Raw genomic sequence first — 26961 nt, 5'->3', positions numbered from 1 at the left:
CAAACAGCAGGGAAGTCATTACCCACACTGCTTTTCCAAGGCTTATCAAGCGATTGCAGAGTATTGCATTTGTGCTGAACTGCCGCCAAGCATTAAGGTTATTTATCGAGGACGTCTGTTTCTGTCAACATCAGTGACTCACAGGTTAAAATATCAGCAGCAGAGCCTGTTGAACCTGACAAATCGTGGAAAGGAGGCAATTAATTTTTTAGTGGGAGCTAAAAAAAATTGTGTGTTATGGAAATGTGAAACGGCGTGCGCCTTAAATTTTGATTTGCGGGCTGTGGGTTAAAATGCCATTTTAAGACACATATGTGCCGTACAGAACTAATCAAAGCAGAATTCAAATTTTTGAGTTCAATTTTAAATTGCACGCATAGATACTACTGTATCTTTACTGCATACGCATCTTGTTTATGTGGTTGAACTGTATCAGTTCAGCTTCATAAACTGACAGTCAGTCGATAATGCAAAGCCACAAATGATATTTTAGTTTTTCCAAAAATTACTACGAAATGCATCAAACCCCTTTAAGGATAATACAACCCTATTCACGCAATTATAAATAATATCCCTAGGACAAGCTTAATGCGGATAATTGTTATTTAATTTCATTTAAGATTTTGGTCACATGATAACACGCAGCTTTACTCATTTAATACCTGGAGATTAGAGACACCATATGATAGATTAAAAAAAAAAAAACAGTCAAAGGCTCATTTTTGGGCTAAGATGGACTGGATAATTAGGGTCTGTATCTGGGACAGCATAAAAATGCTTGGAGCTGATCTCTCGACCTTTACAGGCTGGGTACAGTTTCGACAGTATGTTCATGTGGCATCACTGTGTCTACAGGCATCTGCTGTGGGTTCCCATGCCAAACCACAATGTCCAGCGAAAAAAGAGAAGGGTGATCTAGACAATTTCTCCCTCAAGGAGCTGGTGCACGGCCCTCATGGTGCTACATAAGAGCATGACCTTCTCCAGGATGTGTCAGCAATAAACAAAGATGTCATGGATCCCTCTGGGTGTCTAAAGCATTTTCTGACCCTCCTGCTTAACTTAGTAAAGTAATAAAAAAACTGAGCCTTTCTGCATTCAATGTTTCTGATACAGCAATGAGTTTAAAGTTGTGATGGTACAGGAATGGCATGAACCAAGTACAAATCCAAATATAGCAATGTTTGACATTTCATTCTTCCTGCCTCAAATATCTTTCCAGCCTGACGGGAAAAACCTTTTCCCGCAAAGCCGCGATGGTGATATAGATAGTGATCGTTGGATCTGTCTGGGGTCTTTCGAGAGCATCCAGCTTGGGGTATGGGGAGCTTAGGGTATTGCAAACTGCCCACTTGGGGTATGAGGAGCCAGGGTATTGAGAGCTGCCCACTCGGGGTATGGGGAGCTTGGGGTATTGACAGCTGCCCGCTTGGAACACAGGGAGCTCTGGGTATCGAGAACCGCCAGGTCAAGGTGTGGGGAGCTGCCCAATGGCGGTATCGGGTGCTCAGGATATGAGCAGGATCGGCAGTCACACCGCAAAAGCCCGCTAGCACTGACCACCCTATGAAGTCTGTCTGATATTGACTAAAACATTTAATAAATGCATTTTAATTAGGACTGCCATGTTTGGCCAGTCATTGAGCATCTCTGTAAAAGCCTGATTTTATAAGCCATTAAGCATAATAATCCATCAATCATCCACTATTATGACAAGAACAAGCATTTATGTAACCCTATAATTAGTCCGACATACAGGCTATCGTCTGCACATAGATTAGCATTTATTTTAAGAAAATGCTATTTTATGGAGGACTACAAGCATCAAAAATAGTGATTCCTGGTTATATTATAGTGATTGTTGGTAATTATTCAATGCATTTTATTTTTGTAATTGGAAAATTACATATTTAAATTAGACATTTTTTTATCTAATTGCTTGTATTGTCGTTTCAAACAGATAGATAGATCATTATTGTCACTATTACAGAAACAGTGAAAAACTGTTTCGTGGCTCGGTCTCTGTTTAGCAGCATAAGTTAAAGTAATAAATAAGAAGAAATAATGTAGTATTTCATACTTAATTTTATTCAAAGTGCAGGATTTTGGGGGTGGATGGATGGAGACTCTCCCAGGTAACACAGGATACAAGGGGCTGAACAATGGATGGATGGATGGATGGATTCATCATATTGAACCACCAGGTGTCACGAAACAGCGGCAGAGCTAGCAGGAGCTGAAGCAGAAATGCTCATTTCACATGGGTAAGTTGTCATTGTTACACAACCTGATGTACGAGTTTCATCACCTCCTTTTAAGCCATAATATTAGGGTCACACCTCGGTCACGCATGGACACACTGCCAAGACAAAGGCGGAGAATGGACCATTCCCCACAAGCCTGTTTCACTAGCAAACTGTGTGTGTGTGTGTGTTTCTGTGTGCATGTGAATCTGTTTTGTCTGCCTGTCTGTGTTTTCTGGGTGTCTGTGTCCATCTTTCTGTGTGTCTGCCTGTCTATGTATGTTTCTGCCTGACTCTGTGTGCCTCTGTCTGTTTGCTTGTCTGTGTGTATAGCGATGTCTGCCTGTCTGTGCGCCTGTGTCTGCCTGTCTGTTTGTATGTGTGTGTTTCTGTGTCTACTTGTTTGTGTGTCTCTACGTTTGAGTCTGCATATCTGTATATGTGTGTCTCTGTCTGCCAGTCTGTGTGTCTCTGTCTGCCAGTCTGTGTGTCTCTGTCTGCCAGTCTCTGTGTCTCTGTCTGCCCGTCTCTGTGTCTCTGTCTGCCCGTCTCTGTGTCTCTGTCTGCCCGTCTGTGTGTCTCTGTCTGCCAGTCTGTGTGTCTCTGTCTGCCTTTCTCTGTGTCTCTGTCTGCCCGTCTCTGTGTCTCTGTCTGCCCGTCTCTGTGTCTCTGTCTGCCCGTCTCTGTGTCTCTGTCTGCCAGTCTGTGTGTCTCTGTCTGCCTTTCTCTGTGTCTCTGTCTGCCAGTCTCTGTGTCTCTGTCTGCCCGTCTCTGTGTCTCTGTCTGCCCGTCTGTGTGTCTCTGTCTGCCCGTCTCTGTGTCTCTGTCTGCCAGTCTCTGTGTCTCTGTCTGCCCGTCTCTGTGTCTCTGTCTGCCCGTCTCTGTGTCTATGTCTGCCCGTCTCTGTGTCTCTGTCTGCCCGTCTGTGTGTCTCTGTCTGCCCGTCTGTGTGTCTCTGTCTGCCAGTCTCTGTGTCTCTGTCTGCCCGTCTCTGTGTCTCTGTCTGCCAGTCTGTGTGTCTCTGTCTGCCCGTCTGTGTGTCTCTGTCTGCCCGTCTGTGTGTCTCTGTCTGCCAGTCTGTGTGTCTCTGTCTGCCCATCTCTGTGTCTCTGTCTGCCAGTCTCTGTGTCTCTGTCTGCCAGTCTCTGTGTCTCTGTCTGCCTGTCTGTCTGTGTGTCTCTGTCTGCCTGTCTCTGTGTCTCTGTCTGCCAGTCTCTGTGTCTCTGTCTGCCTGTCTGTCCGTGTGTCTCTGTCTGCCCGTCCGTGTGTCTCTGTCTGCCCGTCTGTGTGTCTCTGTCTGCCTGTCTCTGTGTCTCTGTCTGCCAGTCTCTGTGTCTCTGTCTGCCTGTCTGTCCGTGTGTCTCTGTCTGCCAGTCTCTGTGTCTCTGTCTGCCAGTCTCTGTGTCTCTGTCTGCCTGTCTGTCTGTGTGTCTCTGTCTGCCAGTCTCTGTGTCTCTGTCTGCCAGTCTCTGTGTCTCTGTCTGCCTGTCTGTCTGTGTGTCTCTGTCTGCCTGTCTGTGTGCTCTGATATGCGTACTTCTCTCCCTAACCATGTAGGCACCTTTGGGTAAAATGCCTCCCCATAAACCAACCTTATGGAAACACCTCCTTGAAGTATAATGATCTTTTTCAAGTACCATGCGAGTGTCTGCATATGCAAACACACAGAAGAGGAGGTTCACCCAAGAGGTCTGACATCCCATTTCAATTCTATTCCTTCTTTCTTTGCAAGAACAAGTTAACAGAAACCTACAGTCTGGACAAAGGCGACACGCTACTTGTTAAAACTGGGCATGCTGCAGTTCCAAATGCACCTGTGAAAAAACATTAGGTGTAAACCCTTATTTTACACAGTATTGCAAAATTCATATTTTAAATCAGAGGAATATTAACAAATATTCACAAAATAATTGAAATAGGTGTTAAAAATATGCCGACTGTCTAAGCAATTTAATATAATGCTATAAATACAAATGTACTGCTGACCGATTTACATTAGCATATGCAAAATTGTGGCTATCTGCGTTGAAAATATATAACTGAGAAGTTTTGGCTGTAAATCTGAGCCCTTAGTCCAGCTGGCTCAGGAGCCGATCCGGGACAAAAGCTGCCGTCTATTGGCCGTCTATTCATCTACTGGGTCCCTGATTCTGTGCGTAATTCACGTTAACATCACAAGTTAATCCCACGGGCATTTTATTCCGCCACACTGTTAACCAGCAATTATCTGTGGTGAATCGTAAAAAAAGTCAAACTACTGCACAGGTTTTCCCTTTAATATCAACGTTAAAAGTTCCATCGGAAGAATAATGCATAAACAAAGCCACATGGCGGAATACAGGCCTATCTGATTTACCTCTTGCAAAATTTGATTTTACAGTCGAATTAATGGCGTTATCATCAGGATTTTCCCGCTTATTCCATTCCAGATTGAATATTGATATTCTGATAGCAAGAAACAAAATGATTATAATTGCAACCAATATATAGTGCAAGATTTTCAGAAAAAGAACGGGGATATTGTCTCAAAACTATTTTGATGCGCAAGTAAATGCGTAACATGAAACTGCATATATGCATTAAATATGCGCAAATACTGAATCGAATGAGATTAGTTTTGTTATTTAATGATTCGTTATACACATCGTACGCAGAATTCTAACGTGGATCTACTTATTCCGTATGGATTATCCCTATAACCCATACCAGTTAACTAGAATCAGTTATACATCGGATGAATTTAGGCCAATCTTAATAAGATGATTTTTACAAACGTAAATGCTCTGAATTATTTTTATTTTGTTAGACTCTGAAGTGATAGTGGATTTGGGTACCTACTGAAAGTATTACGATATGTTACTAGAACTGGCTACTATGATAGTACTATGTCTACTTAAACAGCATGAGTAACATGAAAGCCTTAAAATCATTAATAAAGAAAATGATTCACGACCTAATAAGGACAAGCGAACAGAAGATGGATGGGTGGATGGATGGATGGATGGATAGAGATAGATAGATAGATCCGTCTAGTAGTTGGCTAGAAATTGAATTAAAGAGGCTTGAAAACAATTTTTCCAACGCTTAAGAAACACAGTAAAAACAGGGGAAAATATAATTCAGCGCACACGTGCTTCGTAAACTGGATGCTTTAGTGATAAAGATTAAGTCGGAGTTGACTGGTAGCCTATGTAGTGCAATTCAATTCAAGTTTAAAAACTGTGTGGGAAAACTGCGTTATTATATGACAAGAAAAAACGTAATTTCAAGCTTTACCATGACAACTACGTGTTAAAACGGCACTTGAATTAAATATCAGTGTATAGTCTGTGTTACGTAATAAAATGCGTAATAAAAGGTGTCTAATAAAAGACCTTGAATATTACTGTACTTATTCAATTCCATTGACATTCGCTTGTTGAACGACATTAAATTGATTGGCTTTAGGACCCAGAAATTTGAGAAATACGGGGCAAGTCGATTTCACACCGCAAATGTACCTCTTCTTTGGCTTTTGCTTTCAAAACACTCAAACTAAGACAAATAAGCGCATGATTCTTGCCATTAAAACTAACATCAGTATTGAACATAATGAAAAATGTACATTTTAAGGCAGTAATAGAGAGGCATAAATGAGCCCATCTTCGACGTTTCACATCTTCAGCGGCAATAAATATACCGTTAATGATTAAAATATATTTGGGGAAAAATAAAAATGCATGACTCACTTTCGTGCTTGGAGGTTCCCCATGTGTGCCTCGGCACCCCGGGGCTCTTGATGATCGCTCTTCCGGCCGATTTAAGGGCATCCATGGTGGGATGGCCGCCAGGTGGGAGACGCTCCTCTGAATCGCCCGTCAAGTGTGAATGATGCGCCGTGCAGCGCAGCCGACGCTGGGGTGAAACACTCGCTATCTGCCCCTAATACAGTTCCCATAAAAAATGAGGTGCGGGACTCAGCATTAACCATTTCCTTTCGGAATGGGAGTGTCCGGCTCCGGGGGCACCAGCTCCTCCAATCAAATCCTGATCCGTGCCGTGACGTAACTTAATCACATAATGACGATTTTACGACAACAAAACATTTTAAAGTGAGTATATTCAGGCAGGCACTTGTTGTTAAGTGATGCATGAATTAAAAATATCTGGCATAAGGAGATCTATAATCGCCCACCTTCTAATCACTAATCACGGTTAGGGCCCAGGGCGCCGTCGGAGACGTTTGACGTTTCTCCTATAGTAATTAAACTCTGCCGTTAATATCACTATAACAATCACCATAACATATTACCCGACCTACAGACTATCCCTCGCCGCTATGAGTTCTAGATAATACATGATATTATATTTAAAGACCTTTTCATAGGATTCAATAGGTGGAATAATGAAGCTTTAGGTACGAAGACTTTGAATAACTCAGAAAATGAAAATCTGACTTGCTGTTTGGTTCGTGCACAATGAATTGGAACACATATGGGACTATTACTCTATATTCACACAAGGAGTTATTTTACTTATGTGCTGAAGTAGAAATGTTCCATTTCTAAATATGACGTTTTAATATATGAGTAACTTTTGAATATTCATACTTTTTATTTTTTCATTAAGCAAATTGTATGATAGATGAGGCTCACTGGGTAACGCTATAGCCTCCTGGCTTTTCGGACTGAAATTTCTGTCTGCGTGATTATTGCATTTTCTCTCTGCATTTGTGTGGGTTTCCTCATGCAACCTGAAATCATGTTTAGGTCAATGTTTTCCAAAACTGGGCCTTGGGAACCAACAGACAGTCCACATTTCTGTTCCTTCTGTCTGGTGGTTCCCAAAGGACCCGGTTGGGAGACACTGGTTTAGATGAATTGGTGTCCCTGGTGTATGATTATGCACCCATTGGCAGACTGGTAATTCACCCATGCCTTGTATCTGTAGTGCTTGCTGGAACAGCCTCCACACTCACTGCAATCATGGACTAGAGAAGCAGTTTGTAAATCAATAGATTCAATATACTCAGAGGCGCCATTCATCATCACTCAAACCATGCGTTTGTGGGGGGGGCACCAGGGTTTCAGAGCTCTACACTCCTTATGCCGAAGCTGCATGTTCTGCTGACCAGCTAAGTAGCTACGATCCTCCGACTCTTCTCACTAGTTATTTGCTTCGTTTTTGATCCATCTGATGGCTAAGGTGACTTTTTGGGGCCTCAAAACAACAGACCTAACCCCTGTAATTATTACACAAACAATTTGAAATATGGCAAAAAGCATGTTAATGACCCGTGGCCCGTACTACAAAAGGGGGTTACTGGCTTATCGGGGTAACAGACTGTCTTAAATCCGACAAGTTACCCCAGTATGCCAGTAACCCCGCTTTGTAATACAGGCCACAGGCTTCATTTAATTTAGTCAGTCATATGTTACAGTTTTACTGAAAACTCTGATCAGTAAGCAATAACATCTAAGTTTATGTTGATAACATTGGTTCTTTAACATAATATACCCATTTCAACCTATCTAACTAGTATATAATATCAGCTTTATCCCTCTTTTAACTGTTTATTCTGAAAACTAAATTTCTATTTATATTAGACTTACTAATTAAGTTCTTGAATTCAGTCTTGGTTTGTTATTGGAGCTTAATCATATGTATAGTCACATTCATTTTATGATGAGCATTGGCTCTCCATCCATAACAATCACACACCCCGGCTGATTCCCCAGGAAATCAATAAACTCGATGTTTTACAGAGTGCAGATCTGCTGGGGCCACTCAGAGCTCAGTGCTGCAGTGTATTATTCTGAATGTTATTCACTTCAGTCAGGTTTTGTGCACCGAGTTTGAGATCTCGTAGGTGTTTTAAGATGTTTGATCAATAACTGGAGATGTAAGATCAGCTTGATTTCAAATAAAAAACGCAATAGCATCATTCGTGATGGTCAGAAATATATTTATGCTCTTTTAAATTATCGTTACATTTAGACACATGGTCATGCAAGTTCCCTTTGGTGTGCAATTCCTTCTGAACGTCAGGTAATACGGTGGTTAAGGAGATGGGCATGTAACCTGAAGATTTCCAGAAGGGCTGGAATATTTCTGCCAAATATATAATGAACATATCTGCAATGGACAGGCATCCTACCCAAGGCCTCCCCCTGCATTGTGCCCTGTGCTTCCTGTGATAGGCTCTCTGTGACCTTGCGTTGGATCAGTGCTTCAAAGATGGATGGATTGATATGCATCAGCTGGTAGAACTGCAAGCCACTCTGAATAAAAAAACATTAACTGGCCGAAGAAACAAAGCAGTAATACCAGTTCAGGAAAGTCAGGGACTCTCTGTGGTGTCAAAGTGCATATAAGGGCGGGACTGAGATCCTATCCAGGGCCTGGACTTCAACAGACAGCCTCAGATCCTCAGGCATAAAGCATCTGCTCTTTACGTCAATGTACACTATAAGAAATCAGCTTAAAATGGCGAACTGAAACATAGGCAAAGTTATCAGTTTTCATAGCTAACATGGTAAGGCTAAACTAGCAATGGATTTCTGTGGACACAAGATAATCCAAAGGAAGTAGATTCGTCTGGAGATTTGTGGAAAAATAAAAATATAACAGGGAAATTATCTTTTACTTTCGTCAGTTTGTTTTCATGGTCCAGCTGAAGACAGAAAACTTTGGATAGCGGCTACAGCTGGCGAAATGAGAAATCTGGATAAATAATGTGTCTGGAAAATCTATGAGGACACAATACAGATTTTGTTTGACTGATTACTTGTGCTCCTGGGCACGTAACAGGTGCAGACCATAACAGAGGAGTTAGTACACTAGCACCATCTGTAGGTACAGTGCAAACATTACAGGTGAATTGAGGAGAATTTTGAGAATTAGTTTTGGTTTAGCAGGCACTGCACTCAATTTGTAGCTTAGAGAGTTAGAATATTATGCCTGTGCTCAAAACATTGCTGGTTCAAATCTTCTGATTGGCAGGGTGGTTTAACTGTAGGGCCCTTAACCCCCAGCTGCGCGAGCGACTGGCGGAACCTGAAGCACTGAAATGCACATCACTTCCCAATGTTTCTTTGTGTTTAGATTACATTTTTAATGTAATGTTTTATGGGGATTTATTTTACACTTACAATGCATTCAAAACGTTAAACCAAGTTAAATTAAACTACTGCCAAGATGGCATATTTAAATCTTTAACACATTCATTCCCCTAAACTCCAGAACAATGGGAAAGAATCAGAAAGTGAAACAGTTTATGTACAGAGCACTGCGGGTAGTCTAGGTCGGGCTTGCTGTAGATTGCTCCGCCTACACTGCGCCCATTGGCAGTGGCTCCGCCTCCAAATGAAGACCTATTTGCATAAACTGAGCTCTTGCCAAGCCTTGGAACACCAGAGTGACAGGTTATCAGGAGACCCACCCCCCCGCCCCATCATCACTAACTGTCAGCAATGGTTGTAGTACATCTTAGTAAGACAGAGTTGCTTTGTATTCGTGTGGCAGACACATGTTTTTCACAGTCCTTTCATTGTCCCTTGTTTTTAGATTCTTCAGATAAAAATTGTTAATAAGCAAACACTAAATGAGGCAAAATACCAGAAGGAATAGTAATAATTGAAAGGAAAAAAGCTATGAATCATAGAAGCTATTCAGTAAAGGTCTTGTTCTTGTCTCTGGTTCCCTTCTCTCCTTGTTATTCTGTCATAGTGCAGATTTTTATGTACTTCCTGTGTATCCTGTTGTCTCGATGCCCTTACTGACTGCTGCATGCTGAGGGAGGAGCTCTCAGTCTGCCCCCCCCTCCAAAATCGCTCTCTTACCCTAGCTGACCCTCACTCCCCCCTATTCATCCTCTCACATCCTCCCTCGCTCCATCCCCAGGCTTCAGGAGCTTTCTGCTCTGGAACAGGCAGCCAGGGTGTGCTGGGCTGAAGCTTGGCGGGGCCCTTGCGGCCGTGGGGACGTGCTGGGGGGGGGGGGGGGCCGCCAGGGGTAGGGGTCGGCGTTTAGTCAGCCTCGTGGCCTGACAGGCACTCGTGGATGGCTGGGCCACCGACGCACAGCTGCTCCCGCGAGCACGCTAACGACTCCGCCGATGGACTCCGGCTGGATGAGATGCTGTTGAAGCTGGCCGCATGGGGGTGCGTCTCGATTTCCACCCGGACCTCGATGTTGGTTCCCTCCCTGCAGAAATCCACAGCAATGACTGCAATGCTGCTCCGGAACAGCAGGAGGTGCAACAGAAGAAACTGTACCACCATTCACTACGATACATCAAAAGCCGTTAAACCTTCAGATATTTGTAGGGCATCTGCGATTGTACCTTTAGATATTTACCCATGCTTCGTTCATCTAAATGAATTGTCCCGTGAAAAAACAGAATAGGAGAGCAGTTAACGTAGCGTGTTGTCTACTAAGCAAAGAGCACGAAATACGGCTTGTGAGACGTACCGAAGGGATGTGTTCCCTGTTTCAAGGCTCATATCGGTTTCCATGGCCACAGTGCAGGTGGACCCGTCTCGCTCTCCACCTCCTTCGAGGTCAGGTCGGCCGCTGCTGGTGCTGGGGAGAAGGTCCAGGACACGTCCACTGGCATCTCTGGCTGCCTGACTCGCCTGACCAGTCCAGTGTTCACCAACTGCATGGGAGAATATCAGTATATCAGATCACAACCTCACAAAAAGAAATGCAGCCTGCCTACTATATTATTTATCATTATTAAAAGGTCGTTCTAAAAAAAGGGAAAGGCTTCTCCGTGTGCTGTTTGCTCCGGTCATTAACAGACAACCTCAGAGAAAAAACAGAAGCAATTTCCCACATGTAAACCCATCAAAAGGCTCGATGATCGACACTCTCTCCCACCATGGGCTGCCCTTTTTGGATTCAAGGCATTTGGTGCAGATTCAATACATGTGGTAAAGAAAGATAGCAAAGAAGATCCCCTGTGAATTTAAAGGTACGGAAGACTTTCTACACCCAAAACCTCCTGATTCATGGGGTCAGTGTTTTGTTTTTTACGTGATCTGTCCACTTTTCTGCAGGTGGTCCTAAAACAGTATGATTTATCTTTCTAATGGCAAATTAATTACTTTATCCCTTTCCTGGGCTAAAACACAAGGAGTGGCTATTCTTGTTTAGTTGCCAAAAGCTTAGGAACATGGGTATGAAAAACCAGTACAATGTTGTTGTACTTGAAGAAAACATCACACAATGCACAGAGATGTGGAGATCCCCTGATCTGAGATCAGCCTTTCCAGGACTGCAAGAAGGGGAAGACTTACAGTTGAGTAGATCCTCTGGCTGTATCTTGTGTGGTTCAGCTTGCTCCTTCTGGTTCCTGCACCAGCCGTTTCGGCAGAGGGACATGGGAACCACACCGTATACGTATGTCATCATCAACGGAACGCCCACGCCTGCAACCGAGCATGAGGGTTCACGGGCATGTCAAGGACAGCGCCCCCTACAGAGCTAAAGCGGAGGTTTTTATGCAGGACTATAGGATAGGACAGTTCCAGCTTGGAGACTAGGTGACCTTTAACCCTTATTTTGAATCCTTACCAGCATAAAATAATAGCATCTTATTTTGCTAATTCATTCTAGAACATCAAAAAAAATTTTTAAAAAATCAGAGAGGAAATCACAGTGTCTCCATTCAAGGGGAGGGGGAATCCAAAAATATCACAAGGCGAATAGACGGGGACTTGCAGAGGGGCAACAGTGTATATCTCCAAAGCTGGATCCATATGAGTGCTTTTCTGCAGAAATGGGGGGTGGGGGGGGTTTCATGCGCAATTCCGGGGGACGCCGCACGTGCCGCACTGCGTTTGATGAACGCGTAAGAAGCTGGCCTCCTTCCAAGACGAAGGGCAGCAGGGGGACAATCGCTGAGCCGTGAAACTGGGCTCTGGCCACCTAGTGGACAAGATTGGTTCTGCTATCCTAATCAATATGTGTTCGCCTTGATTTTTATAGCATGTAAAAGAAAAGGAGCAGAAATGAAGGATCCTCACACAGCAATGTGATACATTTTATGTTTTATATTTCACAGAACAGACGTACTAGAAAAAGACAATATATATATAAAGATATAAAAACAAAATAAAAAGATAATGGTTTGCAGTTTCTAACTGCAAACAATACTGAAATAAAATGCGTCTTATGCACTGACTGTAATTCAAAAGACTTTTTAACGTACCAAGAGTGACAGCAGCTATAACAGGGGAGACAAAGACGGACATCATGACCCCGCTGGCTACTGTCAGATAGTGTTTACTTCCTGAGATATTGTTTTTCTTGCATCGACTGTGGACCTAAAACCAAAAATAAACATGCAGGCATGGACAATCACATTCCCCTGCTCCCGGCGATATATTTCAGATCAATCCTGACAAACTAATGAAAGAGTTGCTATTCCTATAATAATAAATATAGGTGATTTTTAGAAAGCACTCCAGATTGTCCGGAGCAATGTTTCTCAACCCGGTCCCCTGGGGACCCTCAGACAGTCCTCGTATTTTCCGGGAGCTGGGAGGCAGCAAAAACGTTGATCATCTCGGGGTCCCCGGGGACAGGGGGTGAGAAACACTGGTCTAGCTCCTTTGCCATGAAAAACATGCTTAGGTTGACTTTGTTTGACCACAACTGACCTTACGTGCAGTAAGGAGCCAAAGGCACGGATAATGCCTCGATGGAGGCACGATGGGAGGCTTACGTGGGGCGTGCATTTGTTACATGTCCTTTAAATAAGGAAGTAATGTCCTTAGCAAGACTATATGAATAAGAAAGGACATTAAAATCTCACTAACCATTACTAACTATAGTACTACTACAATTACTAATTGTACTACTCATGCTAATAGTAATATTTATAATAATAATATTTCCTAGGTGAGCAGCCAGACTAAGTGCGATTTAAACAACCCAGAAAAAGAGGCCTGGAACCAGGCCTGAAGGTGGAGGAGGGGGGATTACCTTGCGTCCCATGTAGATGGGAATCCCGATGATAATGACTGGGATGGCGATGCCAGCGATGAGGGAGATAACCACAGGGGCCCCCAGCAGCATTCCCACTTGCCACACCACTTTCCGGGTCTGGGACCAGGGCTTCTTCCCCCAGAAGGTGCAGCCTGAGGGACTGAGGATGCACAGCGACAGGCTGCGTGTGAGACAGGCCCCGGACACCAGCGCTGTTAGCAGGAACTATTGCTCGACAGACACCTTTGTGCACCTCTAACATCCCCGGATATCTTATGATGCCCGACTTTAATCATCCTGACTCACAAACCGCACCTTGTGGCACCTCAAATACTGCAAATGCACGAACAATCAGCATCAGCAAAGCACTGCGGGTACTACTATGTCCCTCTACCCCGACGCGCAGATGCCCTGCTGAGGCCCACGCCTGAAGCCGTTAGTGACGTCCGTCACGCCTAAATGTCACTGCCAGTTCATCGAAATGTATCACCCTGGATACCATGTTTGCATGTCCGGGCATTTAGATATTTCTGGGGGGAGAAAAATTTTCAGACGTTCAACCCCTCAGCGGAGGGGAACATCTGCACTAAATAAATGCAAGCTTAAAAAAGAACGATCATCTACCCATCCATTTTTCCTAATTGCTTACCACAGTCACAGTGACCCTGAAGCCGTTTAAACACTGCTGTGGAAGGAGACAGGAGCGTGACTAGAGATGGTAGGCGTCCTGACCAAATGTCACCTTCAGTGCCAAGTGTGGGTGTGTGTGGATGGTGGGGGTGGGGGGGGGGGGTGCTACTATTATATCTGGAGGCCCCTGAATCTCCCCAGGCACTCATGCCCCTCCAGTGCCCCTGGGAGCAGACAGCAACGCGCAGAAGAAAGCTAATCCAGTGAGATGACATCAGCTGCACTCACAGAGAGGAGGGAGCAAGGGTACCTTAAAAGGGGGGGCAGTTAGGAGGATTCCAAGGACCCACATGTGACTGGGGCCAATTTCGAACATAATTGGACTGGTTTGGGTTGGGGACCCAAAACTCTAGCGGCCCCCCTGGCTCAGGGCAAGAGCCAAAGGCACCTCCAGGGGTGTGAAGCTGCAGCGCGATCGTGACGAACCACAACAAGGCCTGCTTGGGATCACAAACAGAATAACGTTTGGTGGGAATTTCCCGAAGCGGGACAGCATAACGAAAAAGAAGCTCAGCTTGTCCCGCTCGTCTGGGCCGGTCCGTTTAGGATTCCCGGGTGCCCTTCCCTCATCTGTAGAGATGTTTTTGAAGATGGACTTTTGAAGGGAAATAAACAAGGCGCATCTCAGCAACTCTATTAACATGTAGAAACACGTTTCAAGGTGCACCAGCCTGAGGGGGGGGGGTCACACCTCGCAGGGGGGGGTCACACCTTCCCCTTATGAGGTCCTCCACACACACATGAACAGTCAGTATGTGCCAATTTGCAAGCACTTTCCACCTGGCAGCCAGCCCGGACCAAGGTGCCCCCCACTCTGGGGCTAAGTGTTTCTGCTCAATATGTCTGAGTGGCAAAAGGGCGGGGGTGAGGGGCTGCCTAAGCAGCCGGGGGTGCGCTGAGCAGTGTACGCTAAACTGACTAGAATTCATTTCTGGCTCTCGTACAGCCACAGAAATATCAGCGCCAGCGAGACCTTTACGCATTTATTGCAGAAAGCGGCGGCTCGCTCGGCTGCCCGTCTCTGCACATGCTAAGGGCCGCATGCGGAGGTTATTGAACAAATGTGTGCAGAACCAGAGGTGGAAAATTCGGGTCCAAAAAGTACAAATCCAGACCAAGGATTTGTTTCAACCAAGCAGAGTCACAGAGTATTCAGCTGGTTGGTTGAAACAAAATTTTGGTCTGGATTCGTACTTTTTGGACTCAAACTTCCCACCTCTGGTTCTGCACACATTTGTTCATATATAGCTTCCTTAATGGCTTCATACATGTGAAAAGAGAAACCAGGCCCAGAAAAAACGGATCAGAACTAAAATGGCAGATCCACTGAATGCTTTTGATTGTCAAGTGTTATAGGTGAAATCCTTAATCATGACCTTGCTTATACAACACACACTTTAAGACTTTCCCTCCCAGATAAAATCCATATTTTTATCTTTCTAAACCACCCACTACAAAGTCATAGTGAGCCTTTTCCAGAACGTCAAGCGTACAGGGCAGGGAACACCCTGAACACCATGCCAGTGCAATGCAGGAAACGCACACTAACGCATTATGGGCTTAGAGATCATGCGTTTAAGCTGCACAAAAACCAGAATATTCAGAAGTCAGGGCTGTGACTCAAACTCATATCCTTGGAAGTGTGAGGCCACTGGATTCACTGCTGGGGGGGGGGGGGGGGGCACATGTGACAGGTTAGGAGAGCCGAGCTATACCTGAGGTAGTGCACGTCAGTGATCTCCTGCATGCACAGCCAGCAGAACTGGCAGGCGCAGACACTGCAGTTCATGCGGTTACAGCTGCCGTCGTTGGTCTTCATGATGTAGGCACCACAGCGGGGACATGCCTTGATTTCCTCCACATCTGCAAAGAAGCACACACAGTGCGCTGTGTTAAAGGACTGCGGCCACTAGGAGGCAGCGTCTGAGACTGAGCACGGGCGCATGCTGCAGGGGGTCGCCAGGCATTGGTGCCGATTCTCTACATGACAACAAACAGAAAAGTGCAGAAAACTAACAAGACGGTTTCCCTTAATGATTTACAAAAGCTTTTCGAAAAAATAAGGTGGTATTGTGACAAAATAATGCGAACACTAATATCACTGCTAATGTGAAGCTTGTTCTACAACTAAATAATAATAATATAACAAATATATACAGCTAACTGTGAGTAAAAAAACACTTTCTAAGGGGCTAAAAGGTGTGATAACAGTTGTCACGCTCTTTCTGAAAGATAAGAAAGAGAGGGAGAGGTTATCTTAGGGAACTTTTTTGGGAGGACCCGTGTGACAGGGAACTTTCCGGAGGTCGTACCGCCACATGGCTCCTCATTAAAGACGAACAGAGTGGAAGCATCGTTGTTGCTGGAGGCGTGACGGGATCGCTGGCGCCGGGCCTGGTCGCAGGTCTGGTCCGGGTGCCACAGCTGCCGACAGTGGTAGCAGAACTCCGTGTCGCAGCCTTCCCGACCGCAGCGAAGCCGGGGGCATTCGGCACAGCCGTAGGCGATCACCGCGTAGCTGGGGGCGAGGCGTGGGGACGCCTGGTCAACAGGCAGCGAGCTCATAGCATTGCTAGTACGAAAGCTGCTAGCCTCTACCGATGCAGAGATTTACAACTAGCTAATTTATTATATTGTACACAAAACTTCCTGGTCACAGACAATGGACCATAATAATATAACAAACCTGCTCAATATTTAATGATGATTCTAAAATCTTGGCTAAGTGTTTAGCTATCTGGCATCTGGGCCTGGAAACACGTATGAATGAAATTCAGCAGCAAGGCAGGGCAGTACTGCCGGCAATTTACCTCCGCTGTTCTCCAATAACTAAAGTCTACATCGAATAATAAAAGACTACATCGAAATTGTGCACAGTTCTGAAGCAAGAGATGATAGAAGATCAGCCTTGCTGCACAGACACGCGATCCCACAGCGTTGACAGGAAAATGACAATCTCCGCTTTCACGCAGAAACAGAATCTAACTAATGTCGTCACCAGACACCGGCACTGAAATACAACCCCGAGAGGCCCGGGGGAGCACAACGCACCATTGTGTTTGCCACCGGACAGTCAAGAGCAGTGAGAGCACAAAGATGCAGGATACTGCCAGAGATCGCCTGGATATCCTCGCTTAAAGATGGAGCTGACTTTAAAGCTATATACTACATGCTCTGACTTCAAGCATCAATGCTTTATAGGGATGGAATTTGAGTTGCAGTTCAGACAGAGCAGATATATCGACCTCGATGTTGGAATTCTGTCAGGGATAACCCAGGTTGTCTCTCCTGATGGACTAACCTGCAATCCGGCGCAGGACACCAGCGTGTGTCGGGATCAGCGGCCAGGAAACGACGGAGCTGGTAGTCCTGGAATCGCTCCAGTAGGACAGGGTCGTCCAGGATGGCGTGGATGTCGGGGGGAGCCAGCAGCTCGGGACACTGAGGGCAGGCCACACGCACGCGGCTCTCGGAGATCTCTACACGCAGGTACTGGCGCAGGCAGTCCAGGCAGCAGCGGTGAGGGCAGGCCGAAAGACGCGGGAAGCGGCCACGAGGCTGGACGAGAAGGCACAGCGGACACTCCAGACAGTCCAGGGGCTGCTCCTGGCTGGAGGTGGAAGAGGAGAGGACCCTCATTGAACTGCCGTCGCCTTCGCCGTTGCTCTGCTCCGGGCCCTCCTCTTCCTCACCTCCCACTGCGACTGTCTCTCCTCCTTCGGCATCGCCCTGCTCCTGAGGGAGAGTTCACAACCAGCTTCACCATCTGTGCTGTCCCTCCATCCAGCTGGCTAGGGTGCCTCTCCACAGTATGCTGGGGTCACGGGTACATCTTGAGGACAGGACTGATTTCAAGCTATGGCATTAATGACCTCATTTAGGTCTTTGGACAAATGCTAATTAACAGCTAGGATATCTGTTGCTTGAGTTAATAAAACAAAGAGCCACCCAAACTATTGGGTCATCTGTATTCTTATTCATTCCTACCTCATTCTGGGCACGTTATGAGAAGACCAAATGTACTGGAAGAGACGGTAATGCTCAGAAAATGTGAATAATGAGGAACAACCAGAGGTAGAAAGTTCCGGGACAAAAGTACAAATCCAGACCAAGATTTTGTTTCAACTGACCAGTTGAGTACTCTGTGAATGTGTCTCTTTATACTCAACTTGTTGGCCGTACTTTCTGGACCTGAACTTGTTATCTTTGAGAAAAACTGTCAACAAGTGAGACAGATGGACTCAATTTGCAAAACAATGAATATGCCAGAGAGAAGCCTGTTGATGTAGACAGAAGGCAGTTTTTATATTCACCGGGAGCTGACATCAACTTGACAGCAAATAATAATCTATCCATCTCTCAAGCACTATTCTGGGGGGTCTATCTCAGACAGCATGACGCACAAATCAGGGGTACACCCTGGTTGGGAGGCCAGCCCTTCACAGGGCGCACACTAACGCACACTAACAGTGTCCCCCAAGAGGAACAGGAAGGCTTGCAAACTCCACATATGCAGAGTAGAGGAAGAATTTACCCCCCCCTCCCCACCACTCTGGAACTGCGATGCAGCAGTGCTCCCACGCCTCTCATAAATAATCAAGGGCATCTTTAATGACTGCAAAGCTCAGGGTATATCTCCCAGTCCATTCATTTCTATATAATGTGCTGATCAACTATCTACGCACCGTTTCTTCACAGCCTCCAAGTCCATTTGGGAGAAGCAGGAATCGCATGAGCTGCAGTTTCCCCAGCTACCACTCGAACTGTTGCCCAATTAAGTTATTAATTACTTAGTTATATGTGGAAGGTACTGCTTACGCGTTCTATCACTTGGCAATAAGTATGAAAAAATGCTAAAAACTATTTCAATAAACACAAGCTCCGTGAAAGGCAACTTAAATCAAACACATCCCATTATGTTTTACAGAAGGTAGAAGGAATATGTAAAAGGAATTCTCATCAAATAAGGGGTCTCATGCGTGCTTAAAATCTAGCTTCGTCTAAGTCCTATTCAATTTTATGGCAGCTATCACACACCAACCAGACAACAAAGCCACAAGCAAGTGAACAAACTCTCCATCTACTCACTCACAAATCACCATCCTAGGCTACCACAGTTCATCTGGCTTATTGTCAGGCTGGAGTGACTGCTGCAGTCTGTAATCAGTCTGGGTCACCCCTGCTGAGACATGTAGGAATGTCGGGGGTGCCACTCGAATCACAGTCATCTCCCCAGAATGCAAGAGTGCTTGGTTGTCACTAACAAGGGTTTCAGGCTTCAGAATATTACCCAGTTATAACTAGATGAAGGATTCAGATGAATCTCCAGACAAAAACATACAGACGAAACCTCCAGACAAAAACACACAGATGAAATCTATAGACAAGACATATACGTGAAACCTCCAGACAAAAATATACAGATGAAATCTATAGACAAAAACAAAAGAGTCAGCCAAAGAGTCTGCCAAAATAAGACAGACCAAATCGATGCCTTTTAAGTACAACTCAATTCATACCCAGTATAACTAAGGACATGTGTGGGAGCTGTGATAATACGTGGATTCTGCCCTACCTGCTCCGTGCCCTTGCTGGGTGTCAGCGTGATGGCGATTTCCTCCCGGCCGTCTGTGGCCCCAGCGTCCTCGGCCCGGGCCTCGGCCTGTGCCTTGCGTCCGAAGAAGCGCAGGAAGCTGAAGTGCTGTCGCTGCTTGGGTCTCTTCATGGTCCCGCGGAGAGACCGCTGACCCGGACGGACACCCAGGCGATGGGTGGCGGGAGGAGACGGACTGTTCCGAGAAGGTGGAGTGGGGGTGGCTGTGGTCTGTTCCAAGAGGAGCTCACAGGTCGCGGGCCATGTAACGGGTAAAGGGGCGTTCAGCACGTGGGCAGGCCCGGCCGGGGGACATGGCAGAGCGGGACTCCTTCGCTGGCTCTGTGTGTCAGTACGTGCTCAGCGAGAGGATACTTCATCACACACTCCTCTGCCGCCACCCTGCAAACAAACAAACCCCATCGCCTTTGGTCACGATTTACATACAAACGGGGCACTAACATCAAGCAATACGTCAGCATAAAGGACACGTGTGGCTGTCCTTTTATAGTCGGCAAAGGAAAAGTAGTAAACAACTCAATAATGCAGCATAAAGCTGGCTGACATGTTTCCCAGTTTAAAGAAAAACGGGACCAAGCTCTCAAACATTACTGTCGCTATTTACTGGGGCAGTAAGACAGAACACATGCACTTTACTAACTGCAAAATACATAAAATATATATAGATAAAAACTCCTTAAGAGATACAGGAGAGTCAGATGCTAAAGTAGGTGGTCACCCGGCATGTAGATTTAAAGCTGGGTACTGATCTCAGAACAGGAAGAGTCACAGACAGGCGGCAGTGTGCCAGTGTTACTGTCTAAAAAAAGTCACAGATTTTACTCTCAGAGCACATGCCATGCACTCATTTCCAGCTGTAAATAAGATATGCAAATGAACTGTCGTCTTATACTGCTGCAGAAGCACATACATGCAGTCATGTACTCGGCAAATTTAAAGAAAATTATTGTAAAATAATTGTCAACCCAGTGTTTGCAGGAACCATCCAATGTATTTGTGTATTGTTGACTTATGCCAGCATGACATATTAGGTGAATCAGTCCCTCATCGAATTATTTAACTAATCAAGTTCATTAAGAGAGCTAGTGGTGACATTTAACAAATACACGGAGGAGGAGAGGTTTGGGAACTGAAGCGGTGTTCATCTAGCCATCAAAAAAGATATAACTTCTCAGAAAAACTTTTGAAGAACTGAAGAAATTGTATTTTTTATTGTGTTACTTTTCATTTGCACATATTCTAATGTTAAAATCTGTTTTCTTCCTAAGCAAATTTGCACATACCTCCCAGACAAATAGCTTTTAACATCTTCTTTGACAAGACCTCTCTACATTACTATATACTTACTCTACTGTAAGTTTACAGTAATCACTACCAGGCATGTCATTTCACCAACGGTGCAGCCCAAGCTGAATAACACACAGCCGACAAACCCCACTGTAGGCTCTCACCCCTGCTAATTCGCAGCTTCAGCGGGTCACGAAGACAGCAGCCTATTCCAGCCTGCCCGTAACATTGACTCTTTCAGCCACAGATAAGCCACCCAACCCTAGATTAATGAAGCTGTGGCCTTGGTTTGCAGTGCAAAGACCACAGAGGTATATCAGCACTCTGAGGCTAACTTTAGCTGTTTTAATGAGGCTGAAGGCGGAGTGAAGAATATGCTCCGCCCTCAATTTCCCTGTGGATGCCACATGACACTGAGTGCAATACACCTTTGTTTAATTGCCTCTCAAGCCTTTTCCACTGGTCAGTGCTTATGTCCTACACATACAGTCTAACAATTATTGTTTTTTTCTCACAGAATTGAAGCAAAGGGCAGCACAAATGATGGAATATAACAGCTCTGGGTCTTTTGTTTGCCCCCTGAAGTCCTTGAAAGATCTGCTGTACTCTTTACTATTAGCTCCTCCTTCTCTGCTCTTCGTTTTGAAGCTCCTTTATTCCTCCTTTCTCTCCTCATTTCTCCTCTCCTCTTCCTGTCCCTCTTTTAGCTCCTCTTTGTGGATCTACCTGACTCCTTTATTCCTCCTTTCTCTCCTCATTTCTCCTCTCCTCTTCCTGTCCCTCTTTTAGCTCCTCTCTGTGGATTTGCCTGACTCCTTTATTCCTCCTTTCTCTCCTCATTTCTCCTCTCCTCTTCCTGTCCCTCTTTTAGCTCCTCTCTGTGGATCTGCCTGACTCCTTTATTCCTCCTCTCTCTCCTCAGGTCTTAGCTCCTCCTGTACTTCTTTGAGCTCCCATCTCCTGAGAACCTCCTCCCAAACATGCCCGACCAACTAGTCTGACTGATGATATTTTGTTTATTTGCAGTTTTCCATTAATTTATACAGAAAAAACTCCAACAACCTGCATGTTTGAAGAGCTGCAGTTTTCCCTAAACATGGCTACTGTGAACTGATGCACGAAACTGTAAAGAAAAGATGTTAAATGTTCATCAGAACAGTGAGCGTAAACAGCGTCATGTTAATGCCGCCTTCCATAAATGGCACGCCTTCAGATCTCATATTACCATAGCATCTCACCACTCCACCATCAAGTTCTCCTTCAAACATTTTCATTCCCACTTTGGGATCAACATGATGACCATGACAGCTCACTGTTTATAACCTTTTAACAAACAATGTAGTGTAGGGTGGGAACGCTTTAGGAAATGTGCAAGGATGGCTTTTCCCTCTTACAAACCTCAATGCCACGTTTAAAAATCTTCATTCTGGGCTCATTTCAGAAGCAAACATCTGTGCTATTTAAATTTATAATGAATGTATCACATTTCGAAACGTGCGGTCTCAGAATATCGCTTCTTTGTGTGATGAGTAAATATTGATGTTGGCAACAATTTCAAGTAGCTTCAGCTATTCATATTCAATTATATTTCTTTTACTTTTTTTTGCAAAATTAAGCAGGACACAGTAGTGGAATTGGGAACTAATATGAAATTATAGCCTGTGGTGTAGCAGGGAAGCTATAAAATGATTGGCTCTTTGTTCGTAAACCATAAAATGATTGGCTCTTCTTTCATAAGCTATAAAATGATTGGCTCTTCTTTCATAAGTTATAAAATGATTGGCTCTTCTTTTATAAGCTGTACAATGTGGTTCAAGTGTATTGGCTGCATCACCAACAATCAGTGTCACAGTCCATATGGTTCATGTTGGGATTGTGGGAAAACATACAAAAATCATGTTGGATCCATAGGCCAGTAATTCATTAAATTTCCGGAACTGCTTATCCAGTACGTGGAGAATATATCACAACACACCTGTGGATTTTAAGTCATTTCATTATAGGTCACTGGTACATAGAGCAATTGAGAAATACCAAGTCATTTGAGCCACAGGGGCAAAGAGAGAACATGCTGCACAGGAATCGAACTCAAAGCTGGAGAGGTGAGAGGCAAGACACCTACATCAACTACACAGACCGAAATGAAGATTCCCATCATCCCTTTAAGGGCTCAGCCCTAGGTTTAAAGGCTACATTATTAAAACACCTCTGGGGATACCCTACTGTGATCTAGAAATAACATGACTAAAGGAACACTGGCTTACTTACAGCCAAGATAAGACATCAAAAGACAGCAGACGCTATTTGCAAGAGTGTTTCTATTAGTGGATTTTACAGCGTAGTCCAGGTTTTGAATCAGCCGTTTCAAGTCTTATCATGCATCACGTGGGCATAACCTGAAAACCCTGGTCTCGGAACCGACCAGAGACCACGCCCCCTCACCAGGTCTACTCCCATTAAGGAAATGGTGGGGAGATGAGACCTCCTCCTTCCATTTGTTAATGCTCTTCACTGGAGAGTCCCAGAGGGGGGCCTACAGCCCCAGTGGATACTGATGCTGAACGAACGCACCGCGACACCGTGCTTTGGGCTGATGGAAGACCATCAGTGAGGAAGTATACACTTACATGCTGACAGGGAGCCTACACAGCACACTGCTACCTTAAACATTCATTCTGCTGTAACGGGAAACCACTACGCAGCTTATTCCCATTAAGCTCAAACTATGATCCCTATAAAGCCATCCAAATGACAGCACAAAGCTCCAGTACAAATCCATATTCATTCTGTTACTCCGTATTATAACAATAATCCATCCATCCATTTTCCAAACCGTTCATCCTTCTAAGTTGTGGGGAGTCCGGACCCTATCCCGGAAGCTATGGGCACAAGGCAGGGAACAACCCAGGATGGGGGGGGGGGGGGGGGGCAGCCCATCACAGGGCACACTCACACAACATTCAATCACACACTCCTACAGACAATTTAGTAACTCCAATTAGCCTCAGCAAGTCTTTGGGAAACCAGAGAACCCAGAGGAAACCCCACGACGACATAGAAACTCTGCACACATGTAACCCAGACAGAGACTCGAACCCGGGTCCCAGACGCATGAGGCAACGGTGCTAACCACTGCACCGCCATGCCGCCCCGATAAAAGATAAAAGAGGTGATTTGAAAAAAGACAATGATCAGTTTTGCTTTGGGTATCAGACCCTTTGATTGACCTGTACAGCATACGGAATGGGGCAGCAACACAGATAAAATGACAGAATGGCCGTGAAAGGCATCAGTGAATGTAAACAGTGACTTACGGAGGGTTCTCCGCTTCTAATATGTGCAGCAATAAAACGGCACACAGCTAAAGAGCTCAAGAAACACCTGAATGCAAGAAGCAGTCTGTTCACGTCTACTAATGAGAGTGGTACTTTCATATTAAGAATTTATAGGAGTATACCAACAGAAGCCATTACACGCAAACATAATAAACACACTGACGTTATAAAGCAGCATTTAACATATTAATCACAACAGGAAGATGCTGAGAAATTACACTGTCATACTATCTGGAAAGATACACATTGAAAAGAATAGATTGTAGGTGGTAAAACTGCAATGTTGAGTGCAATGTTGTCTACGATATACGGCACACATATAGGTCTGAGTTCTTGCAGTCTGTGCCATCTGTGAACGTTACCTTTGATTTAGAAATGTACCTTAAAAAGCATAGCTTTTTTTCGTTTCCCAAGGGAAACGAACCAAACACCGCGTAAGCTCCTTATCCCCTAAGATTAATGGCACAAGATGCTATTATACGAGCAAACTGCTGAACTCCTATTTTACCATTTATCTGAGTTAGATGTGGTTACATTTATTTTAAAAACAAACGAAACAAGAAACATCCGATGATACCGAAAAAGAGGGGGCACGCAACTACAACAACAAACTTAAACGATACACAATGCATAGTAATCTATGTATAGTACTATAAAAACTAGTTCATTAAATAGTAAGGCGTCATACTAGATAGCCATAATTACTGTAAAATAATATGACTGTCTATAAACAAGATATGGATCTTTTTTAATAAATGTAATTTTAAAATCAATAAATAAAATGAACGAATAAATTAAAATGTTCATAATTCTTTTTCTTTAGCCATCCGAAGCAGCACATTTTGTGCCACATTGGGACAGCACTGAATGCACTAGTTGCTGAACTAGTTCGTAAAGCTACACAAAGCACAAATTACACGTGGACGGTTTTCGACACCGAACCGCTCGCATGTAGCTCCGGAACCGCGGGACCCGATTGAGTTCGCATATGGCTTATAACGCTACGGCAGTGCGGCCGTTTCATAAGCATGTACATGACATATAGAGCACCTATGTCCATACATTTAGCTAAAACGTTTTCGATAACACGCGGATTTGATCATACAGCCAGTGCTTTTTACATCTGAGGATACATTGACCAGAAAAAGGTGGCTATTATGTTGCATCTGCAATTATCGGTCATTGGCCCGATACCCACACAAATCGACCACTCAATTAAATAATCTCTACACCAGGCATTTAGACAGATTGAGATTTAAACCCACGAAAACCGCGTTTGGCGATGGGAAAATGAAGAAGTGTGACCGGGGCATCTCCCGAAAGGGAGTGGCAGGCTTCTAACTACGGACTTACATTCACATGCATTTCAACGATCTTTCCGACGTGGAGAATAAAGTGTATATTTATGTTTTGTCCTTTGTCGCGATCGTGAGCTAATATAAGGAATATAAGCCGCGGCTGGCGGCGCGGTTCGGATATCGGCCGGCATCTCCCGTGAAACGGGCGGAGAGGAGCGCGTCTTACCTCCGCCGCCACCAGCCCGATGTCAGCGCAGCCTCAGCTCCGTCATCCGCCCCGCCTGTTCAACAGCTGACTGCCCACAACAAACCCCCCGGAAAGGGGGAAAACACTGCGTGACGTTAGCGGGGATATACCGCATTTCTTCTTGCGGCAAAAGCGGGCTCCCTCCCCCTCCCCAAGCTGTAACGCACGAAACAAAAGGATCAGGAATTATATGAAATAACGCGTCTCACAGCCCATATCAAATCAGCCTCACACAGGTGCACGGATCATATTTAAATATAACTCAGGACTCATGCCATGCAGGCTGCACGCTTCAGCTTAATGGTGCCATTTATTATTTATATTATGTGGAAGGTTAACACGCTGCAGCTTCTCTTCTACAGTGGCGCACAAAATCCCCACGTAGTATTTCGTCAATTCTCATTTCTGGAAATATATTGCTCCAGTGAGATTTTTAAATTCGGATTATAAAACATATTAATTTGACTGAGTATCTTACCAAGGCATTCGCTTTCAGAAGCTGCAGTCAGGACCCGATGTAAGACTACAAGTACCAGGACAGTCGGGAAATGTGTGTGCGGACGGAATAGCAAGCTGGAAAGAAAACTGTACGCAAGCTATCCCGTAATGATAACCTTTTTATCACACAATAATACAGTATACCTATTCATATTAGATTCTAGATAACGATCGTACAGATATGTATAGAGATTAAAGCAAATAATGCTTATTTGTGGATGTTAAAGCTTGCGAATTAATTATTCACTTACTGGCTACTTATTTGCGTTGTTGCCCAGCACTTATGATCATTGCATGTTTAAGACGGCTAGGTGGCGCAGTGGTTAAAGGTATGCACGTGTGATAGGAAGGACCTATCTACTGCTCTTGAGCGAGGTTATCAGACCTCCCACCTCTCCCGGAGTCTCCCGCAAATTGACAGCATCTCCCTAACAATCGCAAATGTTTAAAAAAAAAGTTTAAAAAAAAAAAAAAAAAAAAAAAAAAAAATCTACACTACTCAATGGAGTTCTCAGAGATAGTATTCATAGCTTGGGTCCTTATTGAGCTAGCATTGGAAATTCATTGCAGAGTCTCAAAGCACTTATGTAAGTCGCTCTGGCTAAGGGCGTCTGCCAAATCCTGTAAATGTAAATGTAAATGTAAAATGATGCGCAATGTCCCGCAAGTCTGTCGTTCCGCTATTCAGCTGGCAAGAACTTTTATCTTCTGCAACCTCGGCCCAAATATTACTACCAGTCTCTAGCCCCGATCAGCATATTTCACACACCCCCAC

General features: G+C 44.6%; 2 protein-coding genes across 7 annotated transcripts in view; both read right to left on the bottom strand.

Annotated features, from left to right (window-relative positions):
* si:dkey-71h2.2 (low density lipoprotein receptor adapter protein 1) overlaps positions 1-6205 on the bottom strand; it is a 33098-nt gene extending 26893 nt beyond the window's left edge. For all 4 annotated transcript variants that reach the window (XR_007383944.1, XR_007383945.1, XR_007383946.1 and 1 more), the window contains exon 1: positions 5972-6205. Coding sequence is in view for 1 of the 4 variants with exons in the window: in XM_048986474.1 (XP_048842431.1) it covers positions 5972-6056 (85 nt within the window). In the remaining 3 variants the exon portion in view is untranslated. The remainder of the gene's footprint in view (positions 1-5971) is intronic.
* A 3463-nt stretch (positions 6206-9668) lies between these two features.
* si:ch211-278j3.3 (E3 ubiquitin-protein ligase RNF19A) lies at positions 9669-26232 on the bottom strand. Of its 3 annotated transcripts, XM_048986553.1 has the most exons (11): positions 26167-26232; positions 25668-25844; positions 19483-19902; positions 17209-17642; positions 16220-16425; positions 15623-15770; positions 13215-13377; positions 12439-12553; positions 11525-11656; positions 10695-10881; positions 9669-10427 (listed from the first exon to the last, which is right to left on the bottom strand). In XM_048986553.1, exons 3-11 carry the CDS (start codon positions 19630-19632, stop codon positions 10250-10252), a joined length of 1713 nt encoding a protein of 570 aa, XP_048842510.1. In that variant the 5' UTR covers positions 19633-19902; positions 25668-25844; positions 26167-26232; the 3' UTR covers positions 9669-10249. The 3 variants fall into 3 exon arrangements, with proteins under 3 accessions (XP_048842510.1, XP_048842512.1, XP_048842513.1); XM_048986555.1 differs by lacking the exons at positions 25668-25844; positions 26167-26232 and adding an exon at positions 25497-25649; XM_048986556.1 differs by lacking the exon at positions 26167-26232 and having other exon boundaries at positions 10296-10427; positions 11525-11580; positions 25668-25921.
* Positions 26233-26961: the final 729 nt, after the last annotated feature.

This window comes from Brienomyrus brachyistius, chromosome 19 (genome assembly GCF_023856365.1).
Source record: "Brienomyrus brachyistius isolate T26 chromosome 19, BBRACH_0.4, whole genome shotgun sequence".
NCBI classification, from domain to species: Eukaryota; Metazoa; Chordata; class Actinopteri; order Osteoglossiformes; family Mormyridae; genus Brienomyrus; species Brienomyrus brachyistius.
The sequence above is the reverse complement of the archived record's forward strand: the minus strand, read 5'-3'. Positions and strand labels throughout refer to the sequence as shown.